General features: G+C 39.5%; 1 protein-coding gene and 1 long non-coding RNA gene across 13 annotated transcripts in view; one reads left to right on the forward strand and one right to left on the reverse strand.

Moving 5' to 3' along the window:
- Positions 1-12,512, forward strand: part of LOC148400682 (uncharacterized) — a 154,169-nt gene that overhangs the window by 101,692 nt on the left and 39,965 nt on the right. For all 9 annotated transcript variants that reach the window (XR_015857657.1, XR_015857655.1, XR_015857658.1 and 6 more), the window contains exon 3: positions 4,354-4,496. This is a non-coding gene — a long non-coding RNA (uncharacterized LOC148400682). The remainder of the gene's footprint in view (positions 1-4,353; positions 4,497-12,512) is intronic.
- spon1a (spondin 1a) overlaps positions 1-12,512 on the reverse strand; it is a 36,117-nt gene that overhangs the window by 19,444 nt on the left and 4,161 nt on the right. For 3 of the 4 annotated variants that reach the window (XM_088371727.1, XM_088371725.1, XM_088371728.1), the window contains exons 3-6: positions 11,131-11,264; positions 6,252-6,325; positions 5,789-5,911; positions 4,322-4,470 (exon numbers count right to left, since the gene is read on the reverse strand). In XM_088371727.1, the coding sequence (XP_088227853.1) occupies positions 4,322-4,470; positions 5,789-5,911; positions 6,252-6,325; positions 11,131-11,264 (480 nt within the window). Of the gene's footprint in view, positions 1-4,321; positions 4,471-5,788; positions 5,912-6,251; positions 6,326-11,130; positions 11,265-12,398; positions 12,489-12,512 lie in introns of all 4 variants that reach the window. The other variant, XM_088371726.1, reaches the window with a different exon arrangement.

The following is a 12,512-nucleotide window of genomic DNA, read 5'->3' on the forward strand; positions in this document are numbered from 1 at the left end:
AAGACATGAGTATGGTACACCCGGACAGTAATACATAATATGAAACTAAATTAAATTCAATCAAAACAATGCAAAAGTCGACAGAAACAATGTTCATGACATAGTTGTATGTCCTTGTAAATTTTCTGGACCCTGGACTCACTTTAATATCGCTACCGCTGGGTGCCTGTGATGGAATAAGGGAATCATTTATTGTGCTCTATATAAAAATGAAAAAAACATTCACGTGTGAATGTTAACTGTGCCAACAATGCACATGTTGGCTCACTCATCCATTTCAAATTGTACTCGCCTCTGGCTACACTGCTCGATTTGAGTGATTATAATGACCGTCTTGGGATCCAAAGCATGCACGTAGGCTTTTGGAGCACTTTGTTATACCAAACAGGAATATCTGCAGGGCTCATGAAGCAAGTTAGCACAGGAGATTCCCATCTGAAATAAAATGATTCCATTTCTTTTTTGAACCATTGTGGAACTTCAGAGAGCCACCATTTGTCATTGACAATACAAGATTGCACTTTGACTACAAACGCAACTCAAATGTATATAATTTTTTATGCATAGAAATGGATATATTTTATGTATGTACCTGGCTACTATTTTATTATTAACGCACAGGGATATAACAGGATTTCACAACAATGCAAGTCAAGTTACTCACACTTCCCTTAGTTTAGTCTACTTAAAAGTGAGAAACGAAAAGTATCTGTATAATATCACCATTGTTTGTGCACATAGGAGCGATATAAGCTGCAAGGGATACACATTTTAGTGCTCTTGTGAAACTATACCATCAGTGCACCAGCACAAACAAAACATAAACATGATCTCACTGACAGTTAAGGGCCCAAAGGACGCTTTTTTATGTTATTTCTGGTTGATGAACTGCGAAATAATTCTTTACATCTTTGCTTGGTGGGAGTAAGGCTCAGAGGGTTGAAAGTCTAGCAAGATTCAGCTTCAAACATAATCTGGGATTCTTTTGATGTGGCAATGAGCAGGACTAAATTTTTTTTCCGACCAAAAACTGGTCTGCCCAACAACGTTTATGGAAGGATGTTTTAATAATAATAATAATAATAATAATAATAATAATAATTACATCATTGTAAGCACAAGCACCAAGCACAAGTATTTTTTGTTGGGACCGGCTGATACTCAAGGCGACGATGAAGACGACATCAAGAGAGGTGGCCTACATGCTGAAGCCTAGAGCTATGCAATCACCGCTGCCTAGCCTAGAGCCAGGATTAGCACCTAACATGAAATCAAGGAATGCTGTGCTTTGATTTTTACGGAAACCTAGATAAATACCAAAACGTCAGACTTGGGCATCCACCTTTTAATGCACTCCATCTACCACTTAGACTGTGCAATTATGTCAGCAAAAACTAATGTGGCCGAGTCTAATTCTTTGTCGACAACAGATGGTGTGCAGACATTCGAGTGATGGAAAAATACTACTCGACTGACATCTCTTGCTGATGCTAAAGTGCTGACCAATTTATTTACCAAGAGAGTTCAGTACTGTGTTCATGTCAGCTATTTATATACAAAATATAGCACTAGCTCGGCTGCATGGCGTCATTGATAAACGTCATGTTTACTGCAGCAGGAGATTTCAACCGCTGTAACCTCAGAGCTGCTCTCCCAAAATACCAGCACCACATGACGAGTCCAGCAAGGGGAACAAACGTACTCAGTGGACTGAATTTATAGCAACATGCAGGACACATATTAGGCCGCGCCTAGACTCCATTTTAGACAATCAGACGATATATCCATGCCCCCCACGTTAACAAAACTGTTACAGTTTGAAATGAGTTGTTTTCATTCACACTTGAATACTATGATGAAATTTAATTTAAAATGGTATTGTACTTAAAACATTGCATGTATTCTTTGAAAAAATATTAATTTTTTACTCCGGAATTATTTATGTTTCCATTAGTTCAAACAAATCAAGTTGTCAAGAGGCTTATTATGTTTGACTTGAGTCTAAAATGTGTACATTGTTTTCATTGAGCCATAACAATATACTCCCATGACACTACACGGTTTCAGTATTCCTTACTCCCCACAGAAAGTCACCAAATGATTTTGAAAAACAAACACAAAGTCCCTAATCGAAGTATTCAGTGACACAGATCTGCAATTTCTGTTGTTGTTCTGTAGTTTGTGTTTTGGCTCCCAGTCTCCTTTTGGTACTGGCCTAAATTGAGGAATCAATCTGTATTTTGCAATTACACCAGAAAAAAATTCCCATGCTGCGAGAGGAAATGGGAGATTTCATAGTCCACATGAGGTCTTGGCCCGGGTGTCTGGTCTCTGGAGAGAGTCTCATTAGACTTCTCATTACAGACCCAGTGAGCTCCTGTAATGACTGCTTGCATTTACAAATCGTCTCAGACATGAAAGGGAGTATGACAGCGACGGACCCAGGCAATCTCACCGCTGCCAAGTCTTCTGATTAGAGTATTTGAACAATAATGCATGCGTTTATGGAGTTTTGTAAGCTGGGAACAATTAAAAACATCACAACCCCTCCCCCATATGTAAATCAACTAGTAATGTGACTACATGCATTCTACCGTGAGGTATCCATTTGACATACATTACTGACTATGAGATGTATTAAATGAATTCAAATGTAGGTAGCCTCTCTGGTGGAAACCTGCCATGAATTCAATTGAAGTCACAATGGTCTGCCTGCTATGTTCAGTGGAAATCGCAGCACAGAGGCATGATTGCTCACTTGGATTGCAGAGAATGTGATGGGTAGGCTACCTTTAAGAGGGTGCTCGCATGCAATTTTATATGTATTACCAGGCCATCACATTATAGTAGTATATGTTTTAAATGATTGGACCAAGCTCATACGCTGGAAATAGAATTGTTGCACTTAGGGAAATTGTCTTTTGTAAAGTGAAATCTAAAAACAGGATACCATTCATGTATCTCATTTGTATTTTATTGTCGAAGACAGAGAAACATCAGTCTCGAATGTTATTAATCCTTGAAGGTGCTATACTACTGAGTGGCAAAAGAATTGCCAGTGTTTTCGAAGGCAGCCGATGTTGCGTTCAGGTCAGGGTTCGTTCAAGATGGCAAATGTTCGCAAAACGGTCGCCAGACATTCTACAACAGTTTTTGTGATTTTATTTAGTCCAACCGATGAACAAAATTAGATCAGAACCAACTTAATTAAAATATGAAATTATTGACACGAGTACGTCAATTACTGAAATAAAACAGTATTGAAAGCGTTTTTTTATGCAGTGGCTCCAAAGTTCTGAATAATAACACTCAATGCTAAAGTATCGAACCAATCAGGATTTTCACGGATCATCACCCTGCTGTCATACAACAGAGACATTTTCTCCTGAATATCCCAGCGACCAAACCACACAGCCAAAAAGGTCACATTTCTTTTTTATCAATTCAGTTTATTTTTGACGATCAAACTGGACAGATTATGTTAAATCCAAACCACCCAGTGAGCGCATTTATATCTAGCGCCTAATCACTCGCTTTACATGATTTGAAAGAAAAGTAAGAGCAGCCAGAAGTCAGCAAGGGCAGAGACCCCGTTGCTCACACTGTGCTCTCATTATCAGCTGTGACTTCAGGTCTTCAATATTAGCCAACAATAAGCACTCTGTGAGACCATCTGCTTTGCCAGCATCAGTTATTTTAGGACTGGGTGGGAGAGACAGCCGTGGAGAGCAGGGAAAGGAGAAGGAACATAACATGCTATATGCGGAGATAATAAAAACACAAGAAGGCAGAGAATACAATACTCGAAGATTGCTAAATGCATGTGGACCTCAACTATGAAAGTGGTCCTTGAGCCTCATTGAGGGGTAAAAACTGCCAGTCCTTGTAACGTCCGATGCAAAGATGTCTAGTCATGAACTTTATCATTGGCTGTCCAATTTGTAAACAGTTATGTTGAATCAACACTTTTGTAATATTCAAAAGACATTTCATCAAATGGATTCCCTCCGGGACCCACTGGAGTTGGTTAAGAATAGCAGAGCTACTTGAATGATCTAACTAGTCTGGACAACAGTGTCACACTAATCTAATACAGCAGGTTCAGGACAAAGAAAATCAATAGCTGCTCCTGCACCTACGTCGTGAAAAGTTCGTACATAAAGTATATATGAATACTGGGACACAAATTACTAATCAACAATTTCGGCCTTCGACAAGTTTTCCTAAAATTAAAATTCCTTTCAAGAAATTATGCAGAATTTTATGATATCAACATTATGTGAAAAGTTGCTTGTATTAATTTGGTGTGAGGAAACCTTACCTTTTGTCTGATCTCCTCTTCCATTTTGACAGGCGATCCAAGCTCAGCTACCTGTCTGACCCCATCACTGGCCAAGCCTCCATATTCCCACAGCACATAGTTCTTCGAGTGGGACGCGCCAATAATGGCTGACCAGTGATTGGCACGACCTGTTAAGAAGGCACCCACACACAAGGTAAGCCCTTAGCTATTCTCCATGTGTGTTGGAGCACAGCTCAAGAAATGAGATTTCTTTGGTTACCCATCTGCAAAGCAAAGTGATAGTAGTCGCCTTTTCCATATTTTTAAATAGCTCTGTAATTCCAATGAACCGCTTACGCGACATCAACATATAAATCAGTTGTATCTTCTTTCACCCGGGGTTGGTCTACTTTTGGCAGTGTAAGTAATGATCAAGCGTGGATTTATTAACTTAGTTGGCATGCAGTATTTCATCAACATGTGTTTTTTTCCCCGACATTCTTACACAATCTATTATGCAAAAATGTGCGTTGCATGTTCATTTTTCTGTGCAGCGTTTGGTCATGACATCACGGAGTCCTAATCATTAGCATCAATATTTGACCAGCCATTCTTTATAGGCATTGGTGTCTTACAAAAAGGTGTGGTGATGTATTACGATTAAAACATGGACTTTTCCTCAGGATTGGTAAAAACAAAGTTTCTGGATCAAACCACTTTTTGAATTCATGAAAAAAACATATTGATGTTTTTTTTTCATGAATTTGTTTCATGAAATATATTAAATACCATTTTCAGAAAGGTCGACATCAGTTCACGTGTATTTGTTAATCGAATGTTAAATTGCAAATACATGCCAGCTCGTTCTAATTATCATAAGTAAACACCCTCCCCGCACATAAAAGCACGTACCATGGTAGTGTGAGAAGAAAACACACAGAAGGGAAATTAGAGAAATTAAAATGCCTGAATGAAAAACTAGAGCAGAGTGGGGGAAAAAAAAAAAAAAATCTGTCTTTTTGAAGTGGCTGCACCGCTTCAGGCAAATGAAGCAGTAACTTTCTGTTGTGCCAATGCATCGGGCTCATGTCAATTTTCTGCCTGTTTACAATTTGCTCATCAAGACCTTTAAAATAAGTGTACACAATGAAACGGCTAATTGTATGTGAGAATGTGTTTCAGATGGTGAATTAAGGTTACCTTCGATCTGAGGGTTTATCTTACACCACTCTCAGCAGTATATTGATCTACTTGGTAGGAATGTTAACGAGAGAGAGAGAGAGAGAGAGGGAGAGAGAGAGAGAGAGAGAGAGAGAGAGAGAGAGAGAGAGAGGGGGGCACGGTAATCCCTGAATACATTCACATCCTGATCGAGAGGCACAAGGTTATGAACACACACATTTCACAAACTGGCAAGCCAGCAGTTTCCGAGCGGACTCACGATTAAGATGAAATGTATGACAAAACAAAGGCGACATGATAAAGAGCAGATTAGTGTTCGCTTACGTGGGTAGTCTTTGGGATGAATCTTCTCTGACCAGTTCCCATAGAAGGTGACTCTGTACTTGGCCGTTCCACAGGCACAGCAGTCAAGCAGGGGTTTATCCGTACCATCTCCATACAGAGATTCTGCATTTAAATGAGGGATTGGGGAAAACGTCAAGGAAGTGAAATTGACAGGCACTCAGTGAGACCATTATTCAGGAGATTGGAAATTTAAGTCCTGAAGGTGGGAAGCCAGAGGAAGGGGAAAGTTGGACATGAGAAAAGGAGCATGGTTGTTTTTGTCAGTGTGGCATCCAATGTCACATATCTCCAGGGGGTTAATCCCAATTACCGTCATTCACTCCAAACCCCAACAGCTGGGTGGAACATCATCAAAACCAAGAGTGAAGCAGTGTGAAATGTGGAGGCGAAGTGAATTCCCTAAAGGGATCCTGAGTATCCAGGAACTGGCAGGGAATCATACCTTTCTCACACATCTTCTTAGTAAGTGAGCCTTCATCCTGGAAATAGATGATCTTCTTCTGCACAATGCTTGCCCTGCACAAGCATAACAAGAGATGAGAGTAGTGAGAAGATTATTAGAAGCGATTCCATCTATACACCTGGTGTCTAAAATTAAATGATGAACTTTGAGCTGTTTAAGAGCCCACCATGACAAAATGTTTGTTCATATTTGCATTGACACACAAGCACATCAAAGTTTGTGCATGGTGCTCTCTGAGATGGAAGCTGAGGCCTTGTGCAAATTGAGCTGTCAAAGAGCCTTGTTCCTTTAACTGGTAGGATGTTGACATGTAAATCGGTCCCAAACAAACCTTTTCAGAGACCAAACAGATGAGGGCAGAATACAAGGCCCCTGCCATCTAACATTCTAACTCAAGCCCTTCAGGCAGTGATGGCTGCAAAGACGTTTCCATGGGGATGAACCCCAAACAATGTGGTGTGTGAATGTGAATGGAAGGGCTGGATGGTCCAGCTGGACTGGTCGCATACCAATTAAAGCAGAGTATCAAACTAAGTTTAGCTGCACACGGTGGAATGCATATACAATGCATGAAATTAGATGCATAAAAAGAATTGTATATTGCCAGATATTGCAATCCTCTCTTGATCTCTACGCTTGTTGTATGAGTCAATCCCTTATAGATACTGTTGATGAAATGTTAAGCTATTCATTTGGAACGTAAAAACCTCCTACATGATTTTTGTTGGATTCCAGTTATCTACATCAAGATGAGCAAAGCAATATTAGTGGACCTTGCTAATATTGACTTTGAAGTACTGCCATGAGTTATATATCTCTCCGTTAAGTCAAGACGATATTGGATTTGGTCTCAATAGGCGAGGAGCCATAACGTCCTTCGCTTACAGACTTGCTCACTGAAATTATGCATTTTTATTTTTTTAAGTATGTAATACATAATACTGTGTTTCTGCTTAGTAATTATACCACTAATAATGGCTTTTGAAAAGTAATTAATTGTGTTATTCTCTGAAGTGTAAAACATCTCTATTATTTTGACCAGCTGCGGAAGCATGAGATTGACATTCATAAATATGGCATAACATTACTGGCATTTACCGATACAACAATGCCAAAACAAATTGCAAAACACATTATAAATGACACATTTTGATAGACTATCTTTTTATTAAACTTTAATGTGTTTTCAAATTATACAGTAATAATGACTTTTTGTTTTCATAACAAAAGACTAACCCTTCTATTCCTAATTATAGGCTACTTTCATAACATGACTACCAGTCAAATCATTTTGTTTCCCGCTCGATATTGTTGTAGTTTTTCAAAACCAAACAAATTATTACATTTACTCGCCAGACCTTTTTTGCTGTAAAACGGATAGGTCAGAATGGTAATTTTTGCAACAGTTTGTATTGATTAACCTGGAAAGACACATGGAGTGACATCACAGCAAATACGTCACTGCTATAACAACTGACAATATCAACAGTCAGTGATGCATAATCACTGAGTGAAAATGTAGACAATGACAATGCAGTTAGAACGCAAAAAATGCAAACTAAAATTGCTGTCTTTCGAGTAGCACGCAATACAAAATTAATGAAAATGGCAGTCTCGTGTGCTGATGGCCTTCTTTTAATCTCATTAGTTATTCAAGTGTACTTAATATTACTGATGATTCATATGTGGAATCAAGTTATTTCTGTGCAAAAAAAAAAGACTTAATGCAAATATAAAGATTTAAGGAAAGTGATGCCACTGGCACTGCTCTAATTGTTCACACTTTAATTCAATCGTAGCCCAATTTCATATACTGTATCACATTGAGAGTTGCACACACTGCTGCCCCATCGCCTATTTTACTGGGCTGGCCAGACAATCAAGTGCAGTAATGCTTACTTAACATCCAATTTAAATTCTATCTCACTTCGCAAGGTCCACGCTGCAACCGATTCCAATCACCCCTAAAGTGCATTGATTTGAAAGAGTGCGTGCGTGCGCGCGTGCGTGCATGTGCGTGCGTGTGCATGTGTGTGCGTGCGTGCGTGCGTGCATGCATGTGTGCGTGCGAGCAAGCGAGCGAGAGAGAGAGAGAGAGAGGGAAGATTATTGTTTTCTTTCAAAAATGATTTCCTTTTAGAGCTCAGATGTGAAGAAAAATTTAATTCTCATTTTGCCCTACCACGGCTTCAACCAGAGATTAACTTAATTAATTTATTTCTTTTTGCCCCTCCTGCAGCTTGAAAAAAACTTTTAGATGATGCAGTGTGAAACGTGCACAAAAAGCATGTGATAACGGTGCTCGTTGTCCTATCGATATTTGAAAGAGGTAGAGTTTGACACTTCCATGTGGTAGGATGTTCACTGTCTCACTAATACCGCCTATCAGAGTGCAACACACGACCCCGCATATCTCACACCAGACGGAGATGAGGAATAAATTGCCTCCCACCTACAAATGGAGAGAAAATTGATGGCAGAAACTTCACAAGTCACTGCTGTACTCGCATATGACTTATTATGGCTTTAAGAACTAGAATGAATAAAACCTGCAGCTTCAGCTGTGGCAAAGTAGTTTCACTTTCGGCATTTACAGGTCACATTCAGTTTTATGATGAGGTGGATCCTGGTGAAATGCGTGGAGGGCAATTATTTACAGCTCAAATACATAGACACATAAAATAGAAGCCTTGGCTTTGTCATTGACAGTGAACAGATTGTCTTTTTGGTTAGTCGTCTTAACAGTGGTGCCGAGAGATACTAGTGAAACAACTTGTTCTGACTTGCTGGCAAGTATTTGGTAATGTTTCTTCTGGAATGTGTTAAATATGTACAGCAGACTCCAGGACTGTTTGCCTGCTGATGAAAAGTACACATTTTGGACAATCTTGCTGTGGTCAGTGAACACAATAGTTTCCCACTCAAACCAATCCACTTCTTCCTTATGTGCAGTCAACAAAACCCAGTTGCAAATTAGACATCGTATCAGCAGACACAACATTGGCGCATGGTACTATAACTGCATGCTAAATAGTTTAAAAGGTTATTTATTGCTCAGGACGTAGGACAAGAATAAGCATTGCCGTCTGACTCTATCATCATGAAGTAACCTTAAGCCCAACCAAACCACTGCGCTCAAGCTTTCCATTTGAAAGACAGAAACTGCCCACCAATTACGCTGCAGTAAACCACTCGGGAGGGGCAACATGTGACAGATATGCTTCTAATTTCAAATACGTATGTTGTTTTGATAATGACATCTTAGATTTAGACGGACAGATGTACAGCTCCGCTCAGAAATGAAATCGAAAGAAAACCAAGTATTGGACGGTTCTTACAGTAACGAGAGATAACCTGCGAGATTTGCAAGTGTTTGTATTGTTGTTGCCAATGTTTTTGTGTATTTGCATGATTAGGCAAGAATTTCATCACTGATTTTCAGGGAATGTTTTGGCAAGGTGGTATATGTGCATAACATAAAAATGTTGAAGCAGTCTTTGCAAGGAATACGTTTAGTTGCCTTGGAGAACAAAATGTGTACACACTGACGGCTTACCATCCTGCTGTGAATATTTTTTGACTGCATCTGTCTTTCCAACCACTGCCATTTTACAATAAGTGTGACAGTCTCTTCTCTATGAATGGCTCTCATACCCAAAAAGAAAAAGAAAATTGCACTTGATAGGACGTTACGTGTGTAGCACCTCTTCGATCAATATGACTTTATTAAAACTTTTGTTGTGATGCAGCCCAGAGGCACACAACAACCTTCATTTTGACATCTGCGGGTGAGGGAAGAAGCCGTGATAAATACCCTCTGCCAGCCTGTAATCATGATTTCCAGACGTATCTCTTTTGAACAATAAGCTTTTCACGCTCTCCCTCTTTCCTTCCCCAATGTCAAGGCTCTGCTATTTTGTCTTCATTTTAAGTATCTCCACTTTCAGTCTTCTAAGAGAACTATGGCAAGGCCCATAAAGATGAAATTAAAAGATTAATAGAAAAACAAATGGATTTTTTGTGACCACTTATGAGATGTGTTGAAGTAGCTCTCTGTAGTGTAATAGTTCACATGGCTAATTTTGGTGCATCTGATGCAGGATCCATTCCTACTAAATGGACTCTTAGCCACTTCCTTGTGATGGTCTGGTGACAAGTCCATGGTGTTGTTTGCCTTTTGCACTCTGTCAGCTCTGTGGTAATCTTAAAGGGATAAGGGGCAATGGAAACTGAACGGACAGATGGATGGATGTGTGTTGCAAGAACAATTTATTACGAAAGAGAAATCCCTGTCCCGCTGAGATAAGCGATGCATCTTATCATCCCTACTGTTCGTGACCAAATAAACAACAGGGATGAAAACAATGCAGGGAAAAGGTAAAGGAACAATTTTCCAATTCATTGATCAGAAAGAATATATTTTTCCAGCTCAGAGATATCCTTTAGCAAACGCCGCCTCAATATTTCCCCATGGTCGCGGATTAATAAAAGGATATCTGCCATGATCTGTCTTCAGTTGAACAAGAATAACATTGTTTCTGAGTGGGCCCGTAAGGCACACAACAGAGGCATTTATTGGTGTCAATCAAAGGTAAAAACCAATACAGGTTAATGAATAGCTCCAGAGGACAAGTGGGAAAGAAAATGACATTCTCCTTTTCACTCAGCTTAAATTGTGAAACGGAATTAATACCAGGTCTTCATATGTGCTCAGAGCTGTGCTCAATGCATCCGAGTTTCAATTTGAATGCTGCACAAGTTTGAACAACCAGAATATTCATATATAATAATTATACAATAATATTTTGTATTTGTTTTTTTTTTTAAATAAAAATAAACTGAGACTTGATATACATACTTGAGGTATACACAGCCAGAGCCACTAGGTGGCGCGGTCCAGAAAACCTGGATGCTCGTTCGTCGGCGAGGTGTCCCCTCTGTCACTGCAGGTGGGCAGTTGATCATATACTGTGTTTCCTCCTCATCAATTATCTGTAGAATCATAAGAAATGTAGTATATTAGATGGAAATAGTACTCAGACTTGCCCTTGAACACAATTGTTCCAACTACATTGTCATGTTCTTCAAAAGTCAAGCGTAAGGTAAAGCTTCCATGCTTGTGGCAATGGTTGTGTGTGGGAATAATGAAGATACAGAAATGTGATGCTTTACATTTTGACTGCCACGTTGTTCTACTTGGCTACACTCAATGGAAATTAATTCCTGAACCCAAATGGATGTTACTGGTGAAAAAAAATTGAATTGCAAAGAGCAATACTGCGGTCCATCAGATAATAAACTCCCACATTTTTAATCATCAATATTGACTCACTGTCATTAAAAAAAGCCCAGTCTGATGCATGCACATGAACTGTGCCGTGTATTCATGATTAATAACACGTAATATACGGGTAAAGGAATATTTAAAAAGTGTAAAGCCAATATCGACAATAGGTAAAACAGAACACATTTCTTTTAGAAGAGGCAGCATCAGGGCTCTAAAAGCAAGAACATCCCGCTGCCATGAAGCTGTCAGCAGGGAATTTTCACTTTGTCAGTTCACGGTATGAATGATTCCCCCTGGAAAATGGATGGAGTTTAGTGTGGACGTGCTTGCGTGCATGAGGGAGTGTGTGTCAGTGTTTGTGTACGTGCGCTCATAGGAAATACATATGCGAAGCGTGAGGACATACTCTTCAAACCACACTGGAGAGTATATTTTATGATGGTGAAAAGTGTGTTTGACTGTGTGTATGTGGACTGATCTGAGTGTCTGCCTCTGTATGCGAATATTGTAGACTTGCAAGGACATATTTTCGAAACCACACTGAGAAGCATATTTTGAGGCACGAAGAACATATCTGCAGGGCCTGATCCACTCAAGCAAATCCAGAATTGCCTCCAAGAATTGGCTGCAAAGTTCATTTTAGACATTCTAGAATTTGTTTATGCAAAGAGATGAATTTGGACCATTGGTTGGTCTACCCATTTCACTCATGTTTGTAATTGTGTGTGGATGATGATCAGATGATGATCATGACAATGAGGATGATGATGACATCCTTAAGAACACTGGATTGTGCACAGTGTTAAGAAAGCGAGAGGACATTTTTCAACAGTCCTCACCTTACTTGTGTGTGCGCATGTGCATGGGTGGCCTGTCAGATTAATCCCCCTCAACATATCCATGGTTTATTAACGGAATCCTCCTGTGACCTGATATCGAGTCAGGACACGTTA

This window comes from Syngnathus floridae, chromosome 3, assembly GCF_059516105.1.
Source record: "Syngnathus floridae isolate MCC-2025c chromosome 3, RoL_Sflo_1.0, whole genome shotgun sequence".
NCBI lineage: Eukaryota > Metazoa > Chordata > Actinopteri > Syngnathiformes > Syngnathidae > Syngnathus > Syngnathus floridae.